General features: G+C 48.2%; 1 protein-coding gene across 1 annotated transcript in view; it reads left to right on the plus strand.

The window, feature by feature from the left end:
• Positions 1–2,627: 2,627 nt before the first annotated feature.
• The window catches only part of LOC146812693 (vesicle-associated membrane protein 1-like), a 95,592-nt gene continuing 70,655 nt past the window's right edge, over positions 2,628–27,564 (plus strand). The window contains exon 1 of the mRNA XM_085619803.1: positions 2,628–2,974. Within this exon, the coding sequence (XP_085475929.1) occupies positions 2,973–2,974 (2 nt within the window). The 5' untranslated portion in view covers positions 2,628–2,972. The remainder of the gene's footprint in view (positions 2,975–27,564) is intronic.

A 27,564-nucleotide genomic window follows, 5' to 3' on the forward strand; every position in this document is an offset into this window, starting at 1 on the left:
TTCTGGTCAGGGAGCTTCAACATAACACCATTATTTTTCCATGGTCATCCCCACGTTTATCCTTGTGGCAGTCATCCCTCTTCTCCACTTGAGTTGACTGTCACCCCATATCCTTTCTCAGGCAGGGATGTCACTCGTGTTCTCTTCCCCAAAAGTTGTCACTCTCGTATTCCCCCCCTTTATGGTGGTCACCTTCTTCTTTCCACCCCCGGATGGGTTGGTCTCCCTAGTACCTCTCTGTGCACAGGCTGCCACTCCAGCTTCGAGCTGATTTCAGTAAATCTAGAAATGTGTCAAATTCCACGGGTGGCTGCGCTGGAATGCCCATGCTTCACCCATGGAACACCTGCCACTACGAATGTGAGGCAAAGCATTGCAGGCCGCTGCATTGAGTTACATTTCTTTACAAAGTCACTCGAGGCGGCACAAATAGTCGCTTGTGTGGCCTTGTAAATCTCACTTAAGCCTGAGTGCTGCTTTGCACGCTGAACGACATCGCAAAGGCTGAGTAAATCGAAGCCTCAATTTGTTGGTACACCACTCTCCACTCCTACTATTTCCCCATTAGGAGTCTGTCCTCCTATTCTCTCCTCGGCGTGGGCCTTTGAGGTACCTTCTCTCCCCTGCAGCCGTCGTCAGCTCTTCCGTATAGTGGGGATGAGGAGTCTGAGGAGATGGACTGGTTCCCAGAGGTACCCATTCTGGTGCTGTGGTGGCGAGTAATTGGGTGGATGTTTATTAGTGGTACACTTGTGATGTGGTGGAGCTGACGGGGGTGGTAAGCAGGCTGGGAGGTGTCTGTTGTGGTGTAGTCAGGGTGAGACAGGGAAAACTGAGCAGTGCGGTGGAGGTATACAGGTATGTAGTGAGGTTGAGGTGAGCAATGGAGATGCCTGCTGTGGTGACGTGCTCTGCGGTTGAGAGAAGTTGAGGTGGGCAGTGTGGTGGAGGAACGCAGGCAAGAAGTTAGGGTGAGCTCAGCGGCGTGTTGAGGCATGGGTGGATGCAGTCAGGCTGATGAGAGCCGTGGCGACATCTGCCGTGCTGTAGATACCTGGTGCGATTAGGGACCCAGATTCACTAAGGGCTGCGTTTGCCCTTGCGTTGTCATGGAAGGTGACGCGAGGGCATTGCGAACCCGTAAATGAGATGTACTATGCCACTCAGAGCTGCCTTGCATGGCTCTGTGCAGCATTGCATATCCTGAGTAACACAAGGCAGCACAAATGTCTGCCTTGCTTTACTCTGCCCTGGAAAGGCATCTCGTATGCGGGGCGTTGGTGTTCCCACGCATCCACCTGTGATTTTTGGCGCATTCACAGATTTACCAACAAAAGTAAACCTGGGAATGCGTCAAAATGCTACAGGCTGAAGTCACTACGGAGATCTATGTTTGGGCCTATGCGAAAAATTGACAATATTACGAAGTAACAATTAGCAAATTTAGTTTTATTCAGAATTAATTTGACACCATGGCTGTGTGCGAGGTCATTTCCTAGAAGTGCACCCCACAGCCAGCCCATGGGAGCCCGGCCATTCGTCAAGTAAATAGGGTTATATATAAATGACCTCAAATGTACACACTGCGATCAAATGAATTGGAAATGCCAGCGGTGGGGGAGGGTAGCGGGGACTGCCCTCGTTATCTGACTAGAAGGAGCGCTGGGATCAATGGGGGACGGGACGCTGGGGCGGAAGGAGGGGGTGGAAGTGGCTCTACACAAGCGGACGGGGGTGGGGGCTGGATGCCCACCTGAGCCCCCTCCTCTTCCGTCCAGCACGGGTTAACAATGTCAGATATCGGCTCCTCCGTCATAAAGAAAAATTATGTTATTGTGTTTTTTACACAGCGTCGCCTCAGGGCCTCCGAATATCCACTGCGTCACAGGCCCCTGCACCCGGGCCCCACCAGACACCCCCGCGTCTGCTTACCAGCACACGCGACCGCGGAAATAAAACCGTGCACGTGAGACCATGTGATTCAAGGTTGGGGGGGTCTACCCGGTCTAGGGTGGGACGGATCGTTCAAGGTCATTTGGGGGGCGGACAGGGTGCAGGCTACACAGATGGACAGGCTGTCAGGCAGGGTGGGGGTATATATATATACATGTTATATATTATATATATTTTTTAATTAAACCTACCTCGCATTGTGCTATCACTCTGCATAAAGGGTTAACATTATTTTTCACTCTCCTACAGAAGAGATACTGCGAGGGGGCCTGCTGCCCCCCCCCCCCTCCCCCCCTCCCAGGGGATCGTCTAGATCGGGATAATTAATGGGGAACAGTCACTATAGAGGGAGTGAGGAGTGGGGAGTCTCCGGGACGGGCAGGGCATCAGCGGAGGGGCAAAACGGGCTGTAAAGAAACGGAGTTTCGAAGTTGCTAAGGGTGGTATGTTGGTGCTACACACAGATTGATTAAATATAAAATAAAGCATACCCTTGTGGATGGCATAAGGCAGGAGCCTCCCTCCCCCAGCCACCTTTAAAATAAACTCATCTAGGCTGTCCCTGGCGTAGGGACATACTTATTGGGGGAGGGGCCGGCCGGGGTCACCCTTTCCCTCCCACTCCCCATCAGTCAGGCGGAGCGCACTTTTCAATGGCGGGGGCTGTGGTCGTGGCTGCGGTGCTGCCCCGGGATCCGCAGAAACGCCATTGGCGTCGACGCAGAATGGACGCTGACGTCGACGCCCACAAACAGAAAGTGCATCATCAGCATCACCACCTGCAGGAAGAGCATCGGCGGCGCCAGGACCGTGCAGAGCCCCGGGAGCCGCAGCATCGGGACCAGCATCCGCTGCAGGGCCAGCAGCATCCGCAACATTGACATCCCCAGCATCAGGACCACGGACAACAACGGCAGCATCAGGACCACACACATCACCCGTAGCATCGGGACCACAGAGACCATCCGCAGCATCAGGACCAGGACTGTCAGTGGGACCAGCCCTTTCCAGCCCCAGACATGTGAGCAGCAAATACTGCATTGCACCCGGCGTCAGCGGGGGTGGGGGGAGCGGCGTTCAAGGGCAGCCTGGGAACAGGGTGCAGATTCCGTGACTCGTCTGTGCTCTCATGAATGTACGAGTGTCTCTGCGTGCTCTTTGCGCTCTCGGTGCTAGAGCGTCTGCCCTGTGCTCTCGGTGCAACGCTGGAGTGGCTGCTCTGTGATCTCCCTCCATTTCTCGTTCGTGTCTTTTCTCTCTCTCTTCCTCGGCGTCTCTCTCTCTCTCTCTCTCTGTCAATGCTGGTGTGTCTGTCTCGTCGCTCTTTTTCTGTCAACACTCGGATCTCTGTGATTTATTGTGTGCTCACCCTCGGTATTACTTAGGGTCTCTCTCTCTCTCTCTCTGTATGTCTCTCTCTCTCTCCTTTCTCACTCTCCCTCTTTCTCTCTCTCTTCTCTCTCTCTCTTTCTCTCTAAATCTACCTCTCTCTCTCCCCCCTCTCTCTCTGTCTGTCTCTCTTCTCTCTCTGTCTCAATGCTGGTATGTGTTTGTCCTCTGTGAGTTCTCTCTCTTTCTCAGTTCTGCATTGTCGGCACCGCGACCTCCCTCTCTTTTTCCCTCCCTCTCTTTTCATCTCTCATCCTTCTCTTTCAGTGCTGGAGTGTCTGTCTCTTCTGTGCTCTCTCTCTCTGTCAGCACTAGGGTCTACGTGGTTGGTATGTGCGGTCTCACTGTTCTACTATGTGCTCACCCTCGGTGTTAGGAACTCTAAATTCTGGTGTGCTCTCTCCCCTCTCCCTCCATCTCTCTGTCCCTCTCTCTCTCTCTCTTCCTCTCTGATTTGTTTCCTCGCCCACTCTCTCTATTGAGTGTCTTATCTCTCTGTCCCCCGTCACTTTACATGTATATGCCTACACCCCTCTCTCTCCTCAGTCCTGGGGTGTCTGATCTGTGCGCTGTATGTTTACCCCCTTCTATCGTAATGTTGGGGTGTATATTATTGACTTGTGCCCCCTCGCCTGGGGTGTACTATTTTATCTATCTATCTATCTATCTATCTATCTATCTATCTATCTATCTATCTATCTATCTATCTATCTATCTATCTATCTATCTATCTATCTATCTATCTATCTATCTATCTATCTATCTATCTATCTATCTATCTATCTATCTATCTATCTATCTATCTCTCTCTCTGTCTGTCTGTCTGTCTGTCTGTCTGTCTGTCTGTCTGTCTATCTATCTATCTATCTGTCTGTCTGTCTATCTATCTATCTATCTATCTATCTATCTATCTATCTATCTATCTATCTATCTATCTATCTATCTATCTATCTATCTGTCTATCTATCTATCTCTTCGTGTGCCTTTTTTTCTCCCCCTCTCTCTGTATCTCGGTGTCTCACCGGCTCCCTTCACTCGTCTCTGTTTCTTCTCCTTCACCCTGTCTCGCATCTCACTCCTTTCCTCTTCTCTCTCCCTCTCCACCTCTCTCCCTTCTTCTCTCCCTCCTTCGCCCCCTCAGTGCGTAGGTTCCAGCATCGGGGCTCTTCTGTCCCTCTTCCAGTGCAGGGACTGGGGGGCTCTGCCATGCTTCGCCGGAAGCACCCTCCCCGCACAGAGGCACAGCTTGGTCTGGGGATTGGACATCTAGGGTAGGGAAGGGGCACGTGCCAGGATGAGTATTGAATAAACACGTGGGCATGATAAGCGGTGATTGGGCATGAGGCAAGTAAGGCAGAGAATGGGCAGGAGGCATGAAGGGCAGGAAATGGACCTGGGACAGGGAGGGCAGTGATTGGGCACGGAGGGGGCAGTGAGGGCAGTGAATGGGCGTGGGGCAAGGAGGGCAGTGAATGGACCTGGAGCAGAGAGGGCACCGAATGGGCATGGATGGGGGCAGGAAGGGCAGTGAATCGATTTGGGGAAAGGATGGTATAAAACGGGCACTGGTGAGTGGACAGGGTGGTGCACTTGGAGGCGGGGAGGGCACTGTATGTAGATGAGGCAGGACGAGCACCTGGGGCCGTGGGGCAGGACTGCCCTCATTCATCATGGCACAGGGAGGGCAGTGAATGCACATGGGAGGAAGAGAGACCTGAGGGGCAGGGGGACACGAATTAAACACGGGGGCATAAAGCGCACCGAACAGACACTCATCTAGGCATCTAGGGCAGTATACGAACCGACGTGGGCAGGGAGGATATTGAAGAGGAATTCGACTCGAAGGACAGTGTAGACACGGGGCAGGGAGGGCCCTGCATGGACAGTGGAGGGGCAGGCAGGATGGACATTGGGGCAGAGAGAAGATGTATTCACGAGGGTGAGGGGAATGGGCAGGAAGGACGTGGGCAGGGACGGCACTGCATCAACATGAAGCAGGGACAGTACTGAATGGACAGGGAGGGCACTGAATGGGTACTGGGACAGTACGGGCATGGTGCAGGGAGCTGGCTGAGGAGTAGATGTGAAGCGTGGCAGGGAGGGAACTGAATCAACAGGGGCAGTGGCTGAAATGCACTGACATGGGGCGGAGGGCATTAAATGGGTACAGGACAGGGAGGGCACTGAATTGGCACTGTAGAGTCAGTAATTATAAACAACAGTTGTCCCTAGTCATAGGAGGAATAGGGTTAGTAATAAATAAGGACCCGAATCAGTACTTATCAGAAAAAGACTTATCCAGCCGGACAGAGGTCATGAGTTTTACTAATGTACAAAGATAATCAAAATTAAGAAGGTTGATGAAGTGGGACACAAGCCTGCGTCCAGTACACACATTAGGTCATAGAAACAAGGAGGTTCAGGCATGAATACATAGTTTGTTTATAGGAATCATCAATACTTGAGAGAACAAACATTTCAAACAACACCCTTATGTGTCAAAATCATGTTTTTAAACATTTTGGGTATTTATGATTGTCGACGGCGTTTCGATCCTATTAAACAAATGCAAGGATCATCATCGACGATGATGCGGGAGCAGGAACCGGCAATGGGACTGCCCATTGCCGGTTCCTGCTCCCGCATCGTCGGTTCTCTAGCAAGACTACTACCACATCGGAACCTCATTCCAGGTCCACGAATCCTTGGTCACCTGAGCCAAGTTGAGAAAACAATTACATGACTTAGCCTCCGACTACGTCTCGCCGCTTTTAATTTTACAATCGGTTCTGAATCTACCGCGGCTGCGGTTATTCAGGTTTATCGCACAGGCATTATTGTTCTTTGTCCTGATGATGATCCTTGCATTTGTTTAATAGGATCGAAACGCCGTCGACAATCATAAATACCCAAAATGTTTAAAAACATGATTTTGACACATAAGGGTGTTGTTTGAAATGTTTGTTCTCTCAAGTATTGATGATTCCTATAAACAAACTATGTATTCATGCCTGAACCTCCTTGTTTCTATGACCTAATGTGTGTACTGGACGCAGGCTTGTGTCCCACTTCATCAACCTTCTTAATTTTGATTATCTTTGTACATTAGTAAAACTCATGACCTCTGTCCGGCTGGATAAGTCTTTTTCTGATAAGTACTGATTCGGGTCCTTATTTATTACTAACCCTATTCCTCCTATGACTAGGGACAACTGTTGTTTATAATCACTTAACTCCCAAGGTCCCTAGCTGACCCCTTTGGGTGCTCTTGTTGTTACTAAATATAATATACTGTAGAGTCAGTAGACATCAGGCCAGGAGGAGGCAGGATGTAAACCAGGGACTGGGCAGGCTGCACATTGAGGGCACACTGAAAAGGGGCAGAGAGGGCAGTGGGTGAATAATCAGAGGGGCATCTCCGACACTGTGGGCAGCAGAATGGACAGTGGGGGCAGAATAGCATTGGGTGCGGAAGGGGGCTACTTAGTGGAAGTGGGGGCTGGATGCACATTGGGACAGGGCACTTCTGAAAGGACAGTGGGTGGGACAGCAGAGAGGTCAGGGCAACTCCTGATAGAAAGCTGGGCAGCATGGACTTTGGGTAGAGGGTCACTTAATGTACATGGGGCAGAGGGCACTGAATAAAAACCGATCACGGGGCAAAACATTCTGGGTGGGGGGGGGGGTAGAGGGCACATGGGGCAGAATAGAATCACCTGGTAGGGCAGAGAACGGACAATGGGGGGGCATATGGTTGCTGTGGCCCCCATGGCATAGCCAGCAAAAGTGAAATATAGACACATTTGAATGGATCTGAAACACTAGTCATTGCTCCGGGTGCATTCCACGCAGTTGTTTTGAGCTCCTTATGTCTGTGCTATTACATACTGGGGCCAAACCTATGTACACAGTGTTGGCTCTGACCCCAAAGAGAAGACAGTCCAGAGGGAACGGCTGGGCCATATTCCTTCTGATTGAATGAGCATGCAAGCAGCCCCCTACACAGGTCGGCCATATTCGGCAACACAGGCGAGGGGCAGCTCGTGTCCTCGTGGCACAAAGTGCTCAGAACCAATGAGTGGTAATATCCGGGCCACTGAGGGAGACTCATTTCGGAAAGCAAACTGTGACGAATCTAAATGCTTGAATTAATCTTAGCCCCTCGTCATCACTTTGAGTGCATTCCATTCTACAGGTTTTTTCACTCGTCGTACTGTTAATGTTATTTGCCTGTATGCAAATCCGTCTTGGCCCTGCCAGGATCAGCCTGAACTGCTAGGCCACGCCCCCTCCGGATGCGAGCAGCCCTCGTGGGGCTTGTTAGTGAGGGGCAGCTTGAGAATAACAAGGAGGGCATGGAGAGAGAAGAAGGACTATGGTGACACCACTGACCGCTATGGCGGGATTAAGGGTGCCCATAATGAACTGTGGAATAACGCCCGGCCTGAGCACTACAGAGCGGCGTACAGGTGAACATTATAGGACTGGACTTAATGTCACGTGGGAAGAGATGCGGACTGGGTCGTAGGCAATGTGCTGAAGGCGCATAAGGGGGCGAGGGGCGTTCTAGAAACACGCCCAGGAGAGGGGAGATTAGTATTTGGGTGGTGGGGAGTGCCCATAAGGGTGTGAGCCCGAACAGCGTAGCCTATGAGGCAACCCCAAAGTGTGACGAAGGTGACCCTACAGAGTAGGCTGAGGGGAGTCTTCCGTTTACACCTTTATTTGGGAGTTTTGTGTAGAGTTATAGATGTCATCTCAAGATTACACCAGGTGGCTTATAGTTGCTGTGGGGGCTGGAGGTTGGACGTCATACCTGGCCCAAGCTGCCCCCTCACAGATGGAGCCTAGCAGACGATGCCCTGAGGTCCTCTGGGGTGTGCAGAGAGGGGGAAGAAGGCCGGGGGTGGGGCGACAGGATGGGGGGTAAAGGAATGGACTTTTCAAGAGGTGCTGAGTCTAAAGTCCATCCTGGCTTCATGAGCAGTGATCCGGGACTGGGAGGGCACTGTATCAATATGCAGCAGGGACAATACTGAATGGACAGTGGGTGCCCTGCATGGGCACTGGCGCAGAATGGGCACGGGGCAGGGGTTCACTAGGGAGTAGTAGTAAAGTGTGGCAGGGAGGCAACTAAATCAACATGGGGCAGTGACTGAAATGCAAGAGACAGGGAGGGCAGTGAATGGGCACAGAGCAGGGAATGTCTTGAACCGCCATTGTAGACATAGTAGATATTGGGCAGGAAGGAGCCAGAATGTAAGTCGGAGATTGAGCGGGTCGAAAATCGTGGGCACAATGAATATGCGGCAAAGAGGGCACTGGGCGAACAATTGAAAGGGCATCGTTGGCACTGTGGGCAACATAATAGACAGGAGGGGCAGAATAGTCTTGTGGTGGACTACTAAATGGAAGTGGTGGCTGGATGCACATTGGGACAGGGCCCTTCTGAAGGGACAGTGGATGGGACAGCAGTGAGGGCAGGGGAGATACTGATTGAGAGCAGAATGGACTTTGGTTAGAGGGTCACTTAATGGAGCAGAGAGGGCAGTGAATGGAAACTGATGACAGAGGGCACATAGGGTCAAAGGATTCATGCCAACTGGGCATCCTCCATCGCCCTTGGTGAAGATTCGGTCTGAATCGGCGAGCCCGCCAGGCGGAATAACATCTGTATCCCATTGTTGTGCAGGAAGCCCACCAAAGTGCCTCAGGACTATTTAAAGTCGTCTCAGAGCGCAGAGAGAGCAGCTGAAGGGAAGTGATGCGATGGAAAGCGCGGGACCCGCATCGTATCTCTGTCGATGCTGATGCAGAACTAGGATGTGCACATCTGCATTGCTTGTAGACCAGAAACAGGATGAAGGACACGCCCACCTGTCTTCTATGGGAGCCTCTTTCAATTGCATTTGGTTCAGCACTGACTGAAGACCTTTCATGAGAACCCTCTGCCTTTCTACACTACACTACACTAAGCATGCCCTGTCTCTTCTTGATACAGTACCCTTTGACCCTGCTATATCTTTGATGGCTACATATGACGTCGAGTCGTTATACACAAACATTCCGCAGGATGACACCCTCGAAATAATTGAACTTTTGTTAGAGAGTCATCCACGCGATGATCAAACACCAAATTCTTTTGTGGTGCAATGTGCCACATTGGCCCTTAAAGAACATTTTTTTACTTATGAAGGAGAGTTATACTGGCAAACGACGAGCACTTCTATGGGCAGTACGTGTGCTCCTAGTATGGCCAATCTCTATATGTATAGTTTTGAAACCAATGTCATTTTTGATACTAACAATCCTTTTGCACACCACATGAAATTGTGGAGACAATATATAGATGATATCCTGGTCATCTGGGAAGGTGACCAGGAGTCTCTAGATTCATTTTCCCTCTGGTTGAATAGACAAGATTGTAATCTAAAATTTACTGGTGAATCCAGTAATACTACTTTATCATTTTTAAATTTACGACTGTATTCCGGAAATGGGAGGATTCAGACTGAATTGTACCAAAAACCTATGGCACGAAATTCATTGTTGAGCTTTTATAGCTTTCACCCATGAGCACTATTGAATAATCTTCCTATAGGTCAATTCCTTAGACTACGATGAAATTGTAGTGAAGTAGCTAGATACAAAATACATGCTAGGAATCTGAGTGAAGAATTAATATCTCGTAACTATCCGAGTAAACTGGTACATGGTGCCAATAAGAGAGCACGCAATAACCATCGGGAGGCTCTTTTGGAATCCTAAGTTAGACCTGAAAATAAAAGGATGGGTTGCGTGACTACCTTTAGTGACCTATCAGATAATGTTAAGAAGGCTGTCAATAAAGCTTGGCATATTTTGAATACAGGGAATTTGTCCTTGGAAAGACACTTTTTTGCTTTTAAGCGGAGTAGTAATTTACGAGATATGCTAGTACATACTAGACCTAAAACTGGCACACAAGAGATGAGACAATCAACACTATGGGGGGCTACACCAGTGGTAGGACATTTCCCTTGTAGTTCATGTTCTGTCTGTCCTTTTACTAGAAAAGTGACGCAGCTTGACCTAGGACTTGGTACACCTTGGATACTAAATACACATACCAACTGTAATACAAGCGGGGTCATTTATATGATTACTTGTCCTTGCCCGCTGGTATATATTGGAATGACCACTAGGAAGGTCAAACAGAGGATGGTTGAGCATCGAAGTGCTTTTCGCTGTAAAAAAACTAACACTTGTTTGACAAGACATTTTGTTGAGAAGTCACATACTGAAGATGACTTTACATGGGTCATCATTGACAAACCCAAATATCACATCAATATGGGTCCGCTGGAGAGAGTTCTTTTACTTAGGGAACAGAGATGGGTGTTGCGTATGAAAAGCCATATTAATGGCTTAAATGAAGATATACCATGGAACATGCTGTAAAATTGAGATTCTGGCGAGATAATCCGTTCTATATGCTGTTTCTTTCACATATGCTGCTGTTGCACTATAAGTACTTGTCCTCTAGTATTGCTGAGTCATTGTTCTGATGTTATTAGAGGGAGAATGTATTACACACTACATATCCCACAATGCACTTGTACTAACCAACGAGAATCTAGCATAAGTAGTGAGGCGATGCATTCCTTTGTAGCCCCTGCTCTGCCATGCTTAACGTATTGGGATGCTATTGAGGCAGGAAATCTGATGTGGATCGCTTGTTCCTTTTTTATTTTAGTGATCTTTGGCAGAGTCTAGTCCGCGTTTTTAGATCGAGCCACCGTGAACCGGAAGGAGTTCTGTTCACTTCCGGGTTATTGCTAGCGGTGCAAAAAAATCGCTATAAAGAGAAAAACTCCGCTCTACCTCGTTGGCTCCATTCAGGAGAGGCGTGCGGTGTTATTAGGTGAGTGATCACAAGACTACTTAGGTCTGACACGGGAGTTTTAAGATCGAGACCGACACCTGTGAGTAGCAAACAGGAGAGCATCGAGTGATTCACATTAAGGGATACACAAGATTGCGTTTTCTCTTTCTTCGATTTTCGCAGGGTGTGTAAACATATATGTGTAAAGGTGTATGTGGATCTATGAATCTGAAACCCTCTGGATGTTGATCGGTTGGCACAGTGTGCAAACAAATTCTATTATGAATGAATTTGTGTGGTGTTCTTTTATGATCTAACGGTGGGATTGATGTGTGCATCTATTTCAAACATAATTGTTTACCTTCTTATAACCTATTTTATGTATGTCCATTACACTAGCTAGATCGCTTAGTGAGAAGAGGTTGTACTCTATCCGAAGCCTGTTCTGCCTTAGTATTATTTTTGTTACATTTTATTTACGCATTCTAGTATGTTGACCCTGACTGGTGTTTATTATGTGTATATTGATTCATATCTCACCTCTCGGCACCCGCTTATAAGTAAAGGACCAATGAAAGGTATTGGCAGGTATTGATCTGCTTTTTGGTGAGAACAATGTTTTAATTTTCGTGTGCTTCACTATGGTGTTGGTTGGCACATATTCCACATACACTTTGGTAAAAGGCACTTTAGACAAATTGTGAATGTGAGATATTAAAGATTGTTTTTTCATGTGTTACAGTAAGAAGACCAAACTGATGTTGGTCATTCACAACACCTACAAAATATAAATATGGTTTTTTATTATTTTTAAGCAGAGTGACAAGACAATGGTCCTGATGAATGCCATGAATTTAGATCAACTGGCAGAAACATGTTGACCTGACCATGTCAGATAGGAAATATTTTTACTCCTATCGTCACACTACTTATTTTAGATCCGTTCATAAGGGAGAGCTAATAAATAATTTTTCTCCATTTAGAGATGGTTTTAACACATTTTTGATTTTATTTTGCACTCTGCCCTTCATTCACAGATTCACATTGGAGTGTAGAACACCTCAAGCTCCTCTCCGAAGGGAGAGTTGTAGCCCACATAGTGTACCTTGCGGACACTGTGTGTAAGGGGGACCCAATGATGAAGCATGTCACCATCACGGTGAGTGAGGGTTCTCGTCTTTAAACTTAAAACTTTTTCTACAGGTGTAGTCTCTGTACACTTTGAATTTCGTCTTTAACATTTTTTCATTACGGTACTTTTTGTGAGATTTGATAAAGGAGCAGTACCGTGTGTGGGTATAAATTCTCCAAACTGACCTTTTTGTGAGATAACATTTCTACATTATACCTCAGTCAATATATCTCCAGCTTCTGGAGGAAGGGCGATGCATCCTATGGGGCATGCAAGCCACTCTCCTCCAGATCCCAAAACTCAGCCACTGTTTACCCAAATCTCGTTTGGAAGACCACAGCCCTGGCCCGAAAGGCCTCTGACTGCACAATCATCCGTGTGAGGTGATGGGGTGGCTGAGATACAACTTGCAGATGATGGCGCCTCCAAGACCTTTACTCCTACCTTCGTTGTCACTGCAAAAAATGGGCCAAAGACTATGGATGCTTGAAGGGAAAGTAGAGGAGTTGGATTCACCAAATGGCACTTTGTTCCACACTAGAACCAATGTTTTCCCGAGCCAAGCAGAGAGCTCTACTGCTGGAGCCTCACATCATAAGACACCGGAGGAGACATACAGTGAGGAAGGACTGCACATTCTGCACCTGCTTGGAGCACCTCATGTCAAGCCAGAAAGGTGCTGGAGGCGAATGGGGCATCCTTACTGTCCTACCTCATATTCATGGAAGGTTTCCATAGCGACGCACTCATCTGCTGTCTCACCATAGGATCCACTGGGGACTAGTCCTCTGAGAGAACCACAGCTGACCCCATAAGGTTGGGCACCTACTTGCCCTTGCCTGCAGGCTGGTTTCCCAATACCCTTCTGTACTACGAGAAATAGGTCCTACATCATGTGTCTTCTCGTACATCCATCCTAAAGCATGCAACGACCTCCCCGTACACATCAGAGCCTCCTCGTTTCTTGAGTTCAGCAAGAACCTTAAGACCCTGCTTTTCAAATGGCCTCGCCACATCGACACCCGCACATGCAACAGGATATCCTCCCAGGTGATAGAGCGCTCTACAAATACACATAACATAGCATGACATAGCATGCCATGACATCCCACTGCAGTTGGCATGTGCTAGTGCAGGAAGAGATCGGGTTCATCAACTGCCCCTGCAGCAGGGAAAAGCCCCAGTTTTTCTGATTGAACCCCAGTGTCTCTGACACCTGGGTCTGTGCAGATACATTCCCCTTTTCCTGCACAGATCCACGCTCTGAAACAGAGAACGATGCAATCTGTTCCTCATCCCTCATAGAACATTTGTGAGCTGGCATGTCATATTCACAAGCCAGTGAAGCTGGTAGAGTGTGTGTCATGCCTTCTCTGCGTGGGAGGCACTGTCCTCTTCCTCAGCAGACACGCTGCTCTCATGGTGTCTCGGTTGTGCTTCCGTGTAGGTCCTGCATACAGCCTGCTAGACATGTCAAACGCTTGTGGCGACAGCCCAGCACCACACACCAACAGAATCCCCATATGAATACATTACTAATAAGCCCGGAAATTGCAGGATCAGTCAATCCCCTCATAACTGTCCAGTCAACAATAAAAGGCAGAGAGAAGCCCTCCTTCTCTGATCTTCATAGTGTTTATTTCTGGCACCACCTTATGTCCAGTGGGATAAAGGCTCTACAACCGTAAGTGGGCTAGAGCTCACCCAGTACGAAAATAACCAGAGGATGGGATGGGAACGTGGAAGATAGGGAGAGAAAGAGTGTTCTTCTTCAGGGAACTTTCATAGGGGTGGGCAGAAGTCACAGAGTTTCACTCCATGGAATTCCTCAGAGCTACATGAAAACTCTGCAAGATTCCACAGAGTTCCTCCGAACGGGCAGAAATCGGTAAGTTGCGCTGATTTTTAGTGCCTGGTGCAAAATCAGCGCAAATGGCACCATGTGGCACTCCAGAGACCGCTGCTTTGTTTTTGCTGCTCGATTAGAGTTTCTGCTCAAGTGGCAGCTTTCTCGCCGCAAAAGGTTGTGACTGCCCATGACAGCCCATGTTGAGACAATCTCTCTTGGTTCCCTCATGGCATCCAAAAATCACACTAGGGGACACTAATTCTCGCTCGCCAACTTACCGTTGGTGAGCCATGCATGAGAAGAACTCCACCATGCAGCAGTTGGCGGACTATGGCTGGAACTCAGTGTTACAGGCATAACACAGAGTGGCCAAATCTCTGCGAACTCTGCCGGCGGAGAAGAATTTATACCCACCCCTAGTCTTCACGAGTAGGGTGCCAGCCCGGCATATTGGATATCCGGGTTGAGCCTCATCTTAGGAGTGAAATAAAGTGGCCAAGCCAGGACTTATCTGAGGGTGAGCTTCTTAAATAGGGGAAGGGAGAGAGTTTGTTAAAAAATGATAATTACTAGGGGCGTAGCTTCCATTGGTGAAGCGGGTGCAGTGGTACCGGGGACTTGAGGCCTGGAGGGCCCACTGAACTCTGATTGTTGTTGTATTTCATAATTCAAAAGGCAGCCACGGGATCAATGTCCTTCCTTAGCACACTGGCGATGCTACTGGTAATTACGTTTTAGTTCGTATAGGGGTAAGCCAAGTGGAGTGTTTTCAGACAGGGGATCCCACTCAAAGAACACTGACTGTCTCGATGAAGAAGGATGCAGTAATGTACACGATGGATGGTCGCAAGGTGTACTAGAGCAAGCCATGGTTGTGGGTTGGTTAACAAGAGCCCTTTCCACCAGTGTCTCTAATGGCTGGTATGATGGTGTCAGGCAGACTTTTAGATACATGCCATGGATGTTGAAAGGTCTGTCTGTTTGCAAGGGTCTCTCTCCTCCATTTCTTTTCCTCTCTCTTTTACTTTGTTTTCCCACATTGCCCTTCTCTCATTCTTGCTCTGTCTCCCTCTCCTACACCCGCCACAGCTCCCTCTTTCCCTCCCACTCTTTCCATGTCTCCAGCTTCTACTTGTGCTGTCAGTACTATTACTTCCCATTAACATGCGCCTCTAGTTCACCAGTATGGTCTCTTAGCACTTGACAATCCCACCATTTCTCAAATTGTTGACCTTTGCTGGCGAAGTCTTTCCCCATCTCAGAGTTTGTGAATTTAGGCACTTTCTGAATTTCAGAGTCTCCATCTCTTTATGTTCTTTCAAATAGTTCCGTGTAATATTCATGCAGGGCTTGATTGCAGATTACGCCATATTTCAAGTACTTCTCTACAGTGTCCGAAAAATTAACATTTTAAGCAATGGGTGCTTTTGAAAAGATACACAAAAAGAAACACGGAAAGTCACAGGTTTACCAAATGCTTTTACAGACATCTGCAGTCCCACAATGTAAAGTTCAAGGAAACCTTACAAGCTGTTTCCGTAGGTCCATAGGAAATTTTGGTGATGTCGCAAGGCGCTGAGCTCCAGGCGGTGGGGCATCACAATTGATATGTTCTGCAGAATAAGACCTCATCACACCAGCCTGGCTGTGGTCACCTCCATGGCCTCTGGCATGTCAAGGTTTCACCCACCCGAAACCTGAAGGACTTCCAATACAAACATGGTGGCAGCTTCTGGAGGGCCCAAACAATAATAGTCAAACACTGTTGGGCTGATTCACACGGGGCCTCCGCACCCTTTTTTCAGTAATAAATAAGAGCTATGCCCCTCCAATGGTCTGTCCTTGGCATGGAGTGGGCATCGTTGTTTTTTATAGATTACAACCTCCAACTTTCATCTTTCTTTGGGACAATAACAAGGGACGTTTCCTCACTGTTCTGGAGCAACTGGGTGGAGGAATGAAGACAGGAGATGGTTCTACAGACAGCAGCATGAAAAATTGAAGAGGAGATCTGATGCTGGAGGCATTAGCAGTCAGGGAGGTACCTCGGGCTCATTAGATGCCACTTGGCTTGGAGGTTCGGGCTGGACCGTTCCCACTGGAGCATGGTCAAGACTGATTTGCATATGACTGGGCCCAATCCGAGGTGGCACGGCGTGCAAAAGAATGATGGACTGGGAAGTGGCTGAGCAATTACCCGTGGGTGGGATTAATTCAAGCATTCCATCCATCACTTTTATGCATACCTTAACTTGGCTCCTATAGGTGCTGTCTCCCAGATCATCACATAATTATCCGGTGACTGCTGTGCTTTCAAGCGAGACCACAAAAAGACATATATTGACAGCAATGCAATCACAAACCCTTTATGTAGTATCACTGAGCGCAATGTCTCGACTTTACGCCAATCAGTAGCATTTGTGTGTGTGTTTGTGTGTGTGTTTGTGTGTGTATTTGTGTGTGTGTTTGTGTGTGTGTGTTTGTGTGTGTGTAAGACCAGTTTTGAATTGAGAACAGCAGTGGAATTTTTCCTTAAAAATGGAAAAGTTCATTTATCTAAATATACAGTTTGGGGTCTATTCACAAAGGCGTTTTGGAGTATGTAAGGTAGTACTCCTGTAGTTCTCTTTTAGTGTCTTGCAGCCCACAAACCACCTACCTTGCACATCACGTGTTTAGTTGATGCTTGTCTTTGATCTTGCACAGCACTCTGCTGCCTTTTGGCTAGGTCCACCTATATACCTAGATACATACATACATATTTACAATTAATTCGAATTGGAAGAACCGCACCCTCTTTGCACTTAGACTTTTCTGGCTGATTTACAAAGACATGTAGGAGTATGTTAAAGAGTACTCCAGTAGAGCTACTTCTGTGCTCTTAAATGCTTTGGGATTGGTCCCACCTGTACATTTGGGGGACATTCAAATAATATGGGAGAGGAGTTGGCCTAATGGCTAGGGCGGTCGACCTCGAATTTGGGAACTGGGTTCGAGTCTCGGAAATGACGCTGAACATCCTGTGATTCTGGGCAAATCACTTAATCTCCCCGTGCCTAACAAAAATGAATGTGTCCTCATGTAACGCAACTGTTGCTCATGTAAAGCGCTCTAATACCCGATACCTTCGGGTCAAGTTGCTATATAAAACTCCGTAAAATAAATAAAAATGGAGAGAAAGGAGAACAATGTCTCAATTTTAAAGCCCTTTAGTTCCACTCTTTGTACAAAATAATACCATGAATTTACAGAGAGCTTGGGTGTCTTTCCCCAAAAGAACTTGGTCAAAAATAAGTATTGTGCAGGCTTAGAGCATCTCTAGCATAGTTTTATATTACATATAGGGTTACTGAATGTCACACAGGAGCATCAGTTTTACATCGTAATAGATGACGCAGCATTACGTTCCCAAATGTGCATATTTTTGCCCTAAAAGAGACTAGATGTTGAACCCCACCATCTGACCCTAATTGACCTCATTCAAGGTTTCTGGCGGCAGCATGTATAGTTCAAACACAGAACAGGAATTTTCATTTCATGGAAGCCCTGTTTATTCACTTAAAATAAATCCAAAGTTTCTGAAGTTGAACTATCTTCAAAAACACTTAAACGAATTCTGCCAATTCCTAGATTAATCCTCCCAAAATGTTGTCTATGCAATTCTGTAAATATGATATTTTAGCTCCAAAGCATATTTATGAACTACCTTAAAGGCGACGAATAATATCTAAAATATAATATTGACATGTCCTGCTAATGCACTGATTTTGTGGGACAACATTTTTAAATATTCTATAAATCTAATGATTTTGCCCAAAATATCACCATCAAAATTGCCACAAATCCATCCATTTAAAGCAAAACACTGCCCTTAACTATTCAGTAATTACACATATTCTGTCCGAAGAACAAGTTTGGAACATTTCTTCATAATTAAATGATCTAGACCCCAATAATAACTTGAAATATTCCATTAATACTCTGACTTGACCACCAAGGCAAGCTTCTCAAAGTCGGCCAAGGCATAAATGTGGCCAAGAAATGTAAGCCCCGTTTCTTCTGCAAACACAACCCGTAAGCTCGAGCCCTCAGCTTCTTATGGCTCAGTCATTCACTGTGTCCCCAAAATATTATTATCCTACAGCGATGTTCAACCTTTAAATGCCCGGATTTAGACCCAAATAATCAGTGTCAACCATTCATTAACATCGAATGGGGCCCTTTCTGTCTCTTACAATCCTTTGCTGTGTATATGTATGGGGCGAATGGGGGGGGGGGTCTGGGAGAGGTGGCGGGGGGGGCGGGGACAGGTGTCTCCAAAAGGGGCGTGACCCAATAAGCGTTTCAGAGACCTCCAAAAGGGGAGTGGCCTGTGTAACTAAAGGCGCAGCCTCATATAGGTGAAATTTAACCCTGTGCTGCTTGAGAAATTGGTAGAGTCTTGCAGGACACAGAATAAATGGAATCCGCAGCCAGCACGGTTTATATTACACCATTATCCTGGGACATAAGCAATGCTACACCTAGCAAGGTCAATGTAAGGTAGCCGGTGCCTTGACCGCTTGCTATGGCTACCTGGGCGAGTCAAGTGTACAGAGGCTATAACTCTTCGGGAATTAAATAGCATCTTAGGCCTTGCTTCACCAATAGTAAAATGACTGTATTTACTGCGTTGTAATATTACATGGCAGCTTTGACATGTCACAAGCAGGTAGGCAAAGGTGCTTGTTTTGTACCCTCATTGTGCTATTAATGGAAGATAGAGCCCTGGTTGAATTCATATGTTTTATTTTGCTTTGGTAAGTTTCAGCCATGGCGGCCCAGGGCCATGCTTGTTCTGTACCCTCATTGTGCTATTAATGGACGATAGAGCCCTGGTTGAATTCATATGTTTTATTTTGCTTTGGTAAGTTTCAGCCATGGTCGGCCCAGGGCCATGCTTGTTTTGTAGCCTCATTGTGCTATTAATGGACGATAGAGCCCTGGTTGAATTCATATGTTTTATTTTGCCTTGGTAACTTTCAGCCATGGTCGGCCCAGGGCCATGCTTGTTTTGTAGCCTTATTGTGCTATTAATGGACGATAGAGCCCTGGTTGAATTCATATGTTTTATTTTGCTTTGGTAAGTTTCAGCCATGGCGGCCCAGGGCCATGCTTGTTTTGTACCCTCATTGTGCTATTAATGGAAGATAGAGCCCTGGTTGAATTCATATGTTTTATTTTGCTTTGGTAAGTTTCAGCCATGGCGGCCCAGGGCCATGCTTGTTTTGTACCCTCATTGTGCTATTAATGGAAGATAGAGCCCTGGTTGAATTCATATGTTTTATTTTGCTTTGGTAAGTTTCAGCCATGGCGGCCCAGGGCCATGCTTGTTTTGTACCCTCATTGTGCTATTAATGGAAGATAGAGCCCTGGTTGAATTCATATGTTTTATTTTGCTTTGGTAAGTTTCAGCCATGGCGGCCCAGGGCCATGCTTGTTCTGTAGCCTCATTGTGCTATTAATGGACGATAGAGCCCTGGTTGAATTCATATGTTTTATTTTGCTTTGGTAAGTTTCAGCCATGGCGGCCCAGGGCCATGCTTGTTCTGTAGCCTCATTGTGCTATTAATGGACGATAGAGCCCTGGTTGAATTCATATGTTTTATTTTGCTTTGGTAAGTTTCAGCCATGGCGGCCCAGGGCCATGCTAGTTCTGTAGCCTCATTGTGCTATTAATGGACGATAGAGCCCTGGTTGAATTCATATGTTTTATTTTGCTTTGGTAAGTTTCAGCCATGGTCGGCCCAGGGCCATGCTTGTTTTGTAGCCTCATTGTGCTATTAATGGACGATAGAGCCCTGGTTGAATTCATATGTTTTATTTTGCTTTGGTAAGTTTCAGCCATGGTCGGCCCAGGGCCATGCTTGTTTTGTAGCCTCATTGTGCTATTAATGGACGATAGAGCCCTGGTTGAATTCATATGTTTCATTTTGCTTTGGTAAGTTTCAGCCATGGTCGGCCCAGGGCCATGCTTGTTTTGTAGCCTCATTGTGCTATTAATGGACGATAGAGCCCTGGTTGAATTCATATGTTTTATTTTGCTTTGGTAAGTTTCAGCCATGGTCGGCCCAGGGCCATGCTTGTTTTGTAGCCTCATTGTGCTATTAATGGACGATAGAGCCCTGGTTGAATTCATATGTTTTATTTTGCCTTGGTAACTTTCAGCCATGGTCGGCCCAGGGCCATGCTTGTTTTGTAGCCTTATTGTGCTATTAATGGACGATAGAGCCCTGGTTGAATTCATATGTTTTATTTTGCTTTGGTAAGTTTCAGCCATGGTCGGCCCAGGGCCTTGCTTGTTTTGTAGCCTCATCTGAATAGTATTAGACAGTGTGACACCCTGTGATCCTCTGCACTCGGCTTGTTGTCCCAGAATAGAAAGTGCAGTTAGGTGGCTGGAAGTGTGATACACGTTCAAAGTCACTTGGGAGCATTGGCAGTCTGTCATGGCACAATTAAAGACAATATTTCCAGTTGTGAACTGTAAGCCCAATTTAAGATGTTTGTGCTCACCATCAAGAAAACATCCATAAACAACTGTTTTTGCAGCTGATGTCTGGAGCAATCATTTACACATGTAGTTAAACACACCTCTGATGTGTGAAGAGTCACAAATGATTGTGCAGCTTTTATCAATGCAGAAGGCCATGGCAGGACTCTGCATCTCCCTACGGGGTCCAGCTTTACTTTGGCTGCCTCGGTACTGTGGCCTCCTCTCTCTGCCCCAGCCTGTCTCCAAGGTCATTCTCACGGTCATGCCTCACCTCCCCTTCTGAAGGAGGGCCTTTGTTTCATGCCTCCCCACCCCTTCTGATGGAGGGCCTTTGTTTCATGCCTCCCCTCCCCTTCTGAGGGAGGGCCTTTGTTTCGTGCCTCCCCACCCCTTCTGATGGAGGGCCTTTGTTTCATGCCTCCCCACCCCTTCTGATGGAGGGCCTCTGTTTCATGCCTCCCCTCCCCTTCTGAGGGAGGGCCTTTGTTTCATGCCTCCCCACCCCTTCTGATGGAGGGCCTTTGTTTCATGCCTCCCCACCCCTTCTGAGGGAGGGCCTTTGTTTCATGCCTCCCCTTCTGATGGAGGGCCTTTGTTGCATGCCTCCCCTCCCCTTCTGATGGAGGGCCTTTGTTTCATGCCTCCCCTCCCCTTCTGATGGAGGGCCTTTGTTTCATGCCTCCCCTCCCCTTCTGAGGGAGGGCCTTTGTTTCATGTCCCCCACCCCTTCTGAGGGAGGGCCTTTGTTTCATGCCTCCCCACCCCTTCTGATGGAGGGCCTTTGTTTCATGCCTCCCCTCCCCTTCTGATGGAGGGCCTTTGTTTCATGCCTCCCCTCCCCTTCTGAGGGAGGGCCTTTGTTTCATGCCCCCCACCCCTTCTGATGGAGGGCCTTTGTTTCATGCCTCCCCACCCCTTCTGATGGAGGGCCTTTGTTTCATGCCTCCCCACCCCTTCTGAGGGAGGGCCTTTGTTTCATGCCTCCCCACCCCTTCTGATGGAGGTCCTTTGTTTCATGCCTCCCCTCCCCTTCTGATGGAGGGCCTTTGTTTCATGCCTCCCCTCCCCTTCTGATGGAGGGCCTTTGTTTCATGCCTCCCCACCCCTTCTGAGGGAGGGCCTTTGTTTCATGCCTCCCCTCCCCTTCTGATGGAGGGCCTTTGTTTCATGCCTCCCCTCCCCTTCTGATGGAGGGCCTTGGTTCAAGCCTCACCACCCCTTCTGATGGAGGGCCTTTGTTTCATGCCTCCCCACCCCTTCTGAGGGAGGGCCTTTGTTTCATGCCTCCCCACCCCTTCTGATGGAGGGCATTTGTTTCATGCCTCCCCTCCCCTTCTGATGGAGGGCCTTTGTTTCATGCCTCCCCTCCCCTTCTGATGGAGGGCCTTTGTTTCATGCCTCCCCACCCCTTCTGAGGGAGGGCCTTTGTTTCATGCCTCCCCTCCCCTTCTGATGGAGGGCCTTTGTTTCATGCCTCCCCTCCCCTTCTGATGGAGGGCCTTTGTTTCAAGCCTCACCACCCCTTCTGATGGAGGGCCTTTGTTTCATGCCTCCCCTCCCCTTCTGAGGGAGGGCCTTTGTTTCATGCCTCCCCACCCTTTCTGATGGAGGGCCTTTGTTTCATGCCTCCCCACCCCTTCTGAGGGAGGGCCTTTGTTTCATGCCTCCCCTTCTGATGGAGGGCCTTTGTTTCATGCCTCCCCTCCCCTTCTGATGGAGGGCCTTTGTTTCATGCCTCCCCACCCCTTCTGTGGGAGGGCCTTTGTTTCATGCCTCCCCTCCCCTTCTGAGGGAGGGCCTTTGTTTCATGCCTCCCCACCCCTTCTGATGGAGGGCCTTTGTTTCATGCCTCCCCACCCCTTCTGAGGGAGGGCCTTTGTTTCATGCCTCCCCTTCTGATGGAGGGCCTTTGTTGCATGCCTCCCCTCCCCTTCTGATGGAGGGCCTTTGTTTCATGCCTCCCCTCCCCTTCTGATGGAGGGCCTTTGTTTCATGCCTCCCCTCCCCTTCTGAGGGAGGGCCTTTGTTTCATGTCCCCCACCCCTTCTGAGGGAGGGCCTTTGTTTCATGCCTCCCCACCCCTTCTGATGGAGGGCCTTTGTTTCATGCCTCCCCTCCCCTTCTGATGGAGGGCCTTTGTTTCATGCCTCCCCTCCCCTTCTGAGGGAGGGCCTTTGTTTCATGCCCCCCACCCCTTCTGATGGAGGGCCTTTGTTTCATGCCTCCCCATCCCTTCTGAGGGAGGGCCTTTGTTTCATGCCTCCCCACCCCTTCTGATGGAGGGCCTTTGTTTCATGCCTCCCCACCCCTTCTGAGGGAGGGCCTTTGTTTCATGCCTCCCCTCCCCTTCTGATGGAGGTCCTTTGTTTCATGCCTCCCCACCCCTTCTGATGGAGGTCCTTTGTTTCATGCCTCCCCTCCCCTTCTGATGGAGGGCCTTTGTTTCATGCCTCCCCTCCCCTTCTGATGGAGGGCCTTTGTTTCATGCCTCCCCACCCCTTCTGAGGGAGGGCCTTTGTTTCATGCCTCCCCTCCCCTTCTGATGGAGGGCCTTTGTTTCATGCCTCCCCTCCCCTTCTGATGGAGGGCCTTGGTTCAAGCCTCACCACCCCTTCTGATGGAGGGCCTTTGTTTCATGCCTCCCCACCCCTTCTGAGGGAGGGCCTTTGTTTCATGCCTCCCCACTCCTTCTGATGGAGGGCATTTGTTTCATGCCTCCCCTCCCCTTCTGATGGAGTGCCTTTGTTTCATGCCTCCCCTCCCCTTCTGATGGAGGGCCTTTGTTTCATGCCTCCCCTCTCCTTCTGATGGAGGGCCTTTGTTTCATGCCTCCCCTCCCCTTCTGATGGAGGGCCTTTGTTTCAAGCCTCACCACCCCTTCTGATGGAGGGCCTTTGTTTCATGCCTCCCCACCCCTTCTGAGGGAGGGCCTTTGTTTCATGCCTCCCCACTCCTTCTGATGGAGGGCATTTGTTTCATGCCTCCCCTCCCCTTCTGATGGAGGGCCTTTGTTTCATGCCTCCCCTCCCCTTCTGATGGAGGGCCTTTGTTTCATGCCTCCCCTCTCCTTCTGATGGAGGGCCTTTGTTTCATGCCTCCCCTCCCCTTCTGATGGAGGGCCTTTGTTTCAAGCCTCACCACCCCTTCTGATGGAGGGCCTTTGTTTCATGCCTCCCCACCCCTTCTGAGGGAGGGCCTTTGTTTCATGCCTCCCCTCCCCTTCTGAGGGAGGGCCTTTGTTTCATGCCTCCCCTCTCCTTCTGATGGAGGGCCTTTGTTTCATGCCTCCCCTCCCCTTCTGATGGAGGGCCTTTGTTTCAAGCCTCACCACCCCTTCTGATGGAGGGCCTTTGTTTCATGCCTCCCCACCCCTTCTGAGGGAGGGCCTTTGTTTCATGCCTCCCCACCCCTTCTGATGGAGGGCCTTTGTTTCATGCCTCCCCACCCCTTCTGAGGGAGGGCCTTTGTTTCATGCCTCCCCTCCCCTTCTGATGGAGGGCCTTTGTTTCATGCCTCCCCTCCCCTTCTGATGGAGGGCCTTTGTTTCATGCCTCCCCCCCCCTTCTGATGGGAGGGCCTTTGTTTCATGCATTCACCGCCGCTTTATCGAAAAGAAAGACTTGTGTTGTTGCTCTTGAACTTTTTACATCCAATCCAAAATTGAAAAATACACCGGCGTTTAATGTTTTCTATCCCCAGGCAGCAGGCAACCTTACAGGAAGCCAAAAAGTAGGCCATTTATTTTTACATTGTGAACTTCCCCCATCCCTCCCCCCACGCTGGGGATGGCTGTCGAGATACATGTCAGAAGACTGCCTGGCCCCTCTGCAGCCACAGCACTTCAAATAAACCTTTATTCTTTATTTATTATTTGTGCAGTTCTACCAATCGAAGTCTAAATAACAGCAAACGCGCTTCACAGATTCAGTAAACACTGTCATTCCTTCAGAAACTTTTACATTTCTTATCTAGAAAAAGACTAGAAGTACAATTTACCTCTGATACAAATTGTAAAATTCTACGTTTTATTGGGTGACCATTGAATGAAGTAAATTAACAGTCACCGCACCTACTAGCAATCGACGTATCCCCACTCAGAAACTGTCGTGCCTCTTTGACTCGGCGTCACCCATGATAATCATCTCAATCTTCACAGCCACATCGCAGCCATGGCCGGCTGCGCACGACTCTAACGGAGGCAGCTTTGGGGCATCAGACAATTGATTCTGGAACAAGACCTCAAAATAGTGGTGCAGTCACTCGTTCTCTGTAGACTAGACTATGGAATTGCCCTTCTCTCAGGCGTCCCCAAAGTTCACCTCGGCCCGCTGAGAGCCACTCTGCATGCTGCAGCACATTCGTTTTAGGTCTCAAGAGATTTGACCACATTTCGCCTTCGATGCTAACTCTCCAATGGCTCCCCATTATAGCTGAAGCCCAATTCAAAGTCGCTTGCATTACCCACAGAGCACTGCGCTCCTCCTCAAACTCTCACCCTCCAATCTAAATGAGAAACTGAAAATTTCTAGAGCAAATAGGGGTTCTAGAAATGCCCAATTCCTGATATCAGAACCCCCACCTTCAGTCCTGCCTAGTAACATTCAGAAAAGACCTCAAGCTCCTGCTTTTTGATAGACGCCCCGGTTAATGCACCTTCGGCCAGACTCTTGTACCCATCCACTGAAGTAATTGTTTCAGTTTAATTACTAGTAATGTAACCCAGGTAGTGGGCAACCTTACATGAAGCCAAAAAGTAGGCCATTATTTTCACATTGTTAGCTCAGGTGGTGAAATCATGGGCCATTATTTTCACATTGTTAGCTCAGGTGGTGAAATCTTGGGCCATTATTTTCACATTGTTAGCTCAGGTGGTGAAATCTTGGGCCATTATTTTTACATTATTAGCTCAGTTGGCGAAATCCCGGGGCATCACAATGGTATCTTATGCTGACCATACGCAGCTTGTGATCTCCTTTTCTAACAATTCCACACAGAAGCTAGGTAATTCCAAGATAAGATGGTGGTTATTACGGAGTGGATGGCGGGCAATTGCCTTCAGTTAAACTCTAGCAAATCTGAAATCCTTCTCTTAGGGAACAATGTCCTTCAATGGGGCGATCAGTGGTGCCCCCCCCCCTCGTTAGGACCACCTCTTCAGCCCAAAATGGCAGTAAGAAATCTGGGTGTCTGGGTCAACAGTACCTTGTCCTTTGAAGCCCAGGTGAAGTCGGTGGCGGACATCTGCTTTGGACTCCTACGAGGCCTAAAACCCATTCTGGGACCTTTTGACTCTCACACTCGCCAGGTGATTGTCCAGTCCACTATACTCTCTAAGTTGGACTGTCTCTGGATCCCAATAAGACAGTGATCAAAAGACTTCAGATAGCCCAAAATGCGTCGGCACGGCTTCTATTCGCCCTCCTTAAGTTCTGTACAGTTTCCAGCTTCATCCACAGGCTACACTGACTCCCGGTGGATAAGAGAATCCTTTTCACGGCTCTATGCATTACTCATAAAATTCTCACCCGCCAGGGGCTGCCCATCCTATCTCATCTGCTCCATCCACATGTCCGCCCTTCGGCCTTTCGCTCAGCTAAGCTCTATTTAGCCTGTGGTCCTCAGGTTTGAAGAGCGAGAACAGGAGGGCGCTCTTTTTGCGCCAAAGCTCCCGCCCTCTGAAACACATGACCTCTGTCCAATAGGAGCATCTAGAATCCCTGGGCCTTCAGAAGGGCTGTGAAGACCTGTCTCTTCTCTGTCTAACACTCGGTTTATCTCTGAGGATGTCTTCTCTGTATCTAGCGCTGGGACGCCCCGTTGCTGGGGTACCATGCGCACCTTAGCATAACATAACACAAACTAATCCTTATATCCTGCTTGTTGTAAAGCGCTGTGATACCTTCGGGCCATGTCCGCGCTATATAAAATTGCAAAAATAAAAATAAAATAATATAATTGCTCCTGCTTGTTATTGGGAACCTGGCCTAGGCAAGAACTGTCAAAACCCAGGAAGGTCCAAGATTAAAGAAGCTTTCAACAAAAGTGTCTGCACCCAACATGAAACAGAAGCTGCTGCTTAATCCACTCTGAGGCTGAGCAGCAGGCAGAGAAGAGAAGGTCAATAGGTCATGGAAGCCACTCGGGCCTGCTTGCAATTAAATCTAAATGAATTGGAGAGCGTGGTTAGCCTTGCAGAGCATTGATACAGGCAAAGTCCCGAAAAAGCCAGACCCCTAGGCTGCTGTCTTCTGACGCCCCCTTCTTTTCCAATCACAGGTTACAAGCATTGGCAAAACCAATAGATCTGGCCTTGGCAAGCGTACAATGTGTGTATGTATTTATTTATTTATCTATGTATTTAATGCAAGTAAAAACAACCGAAATCAAAAATTAAAAGGAAAAAAACAAATGCTGCATCTAAGAGGGGCAGGCATATGTTTTCAAAGAAAACTAAGTGAAAACGTTATAAATGTGAAGGGTTGGATAATCAGCTTAGGCAATACAGCACTGGCATTAACGTGTCCTTTTTAGGCCACTGCGCTCATGTGAGGAGGTTCAGTGCTGTCACTCTCAGGGCTCAGGAGCCAATGGGTGAAGTGGGCTGCCCCATTTCCCCATGCTGTGGTGCATGGAAACAAATGTGAATGACACTTGGTCAGACCAATGGATGAAGACGACTGACTGAAACCATGGGTATATGTATGCATTTTTATTATGAACTCTTTTGAAAACACGAGGCTTGAGAGACACAGAAACACATGAGTGTATGCTGGAAGTGTCAAACAGTAAGACATTATGAGGCCCAACAAATGACATTTCATAATATTGCAATCATTTCCGTA

This window comes from Triturus cristatus, chromosome 7 (assembly GCF_964204655.1).
Source record: "Triturus cristatus chromosome 7, aTriCri1.1, whole genome shotgun sequence".
NCBI classification, from domain to species: Eukaryota; Metazoa; Chordata; class Amphibia; order Caudata; family Salamandridae; genus Triturus; species Triturus cristatus.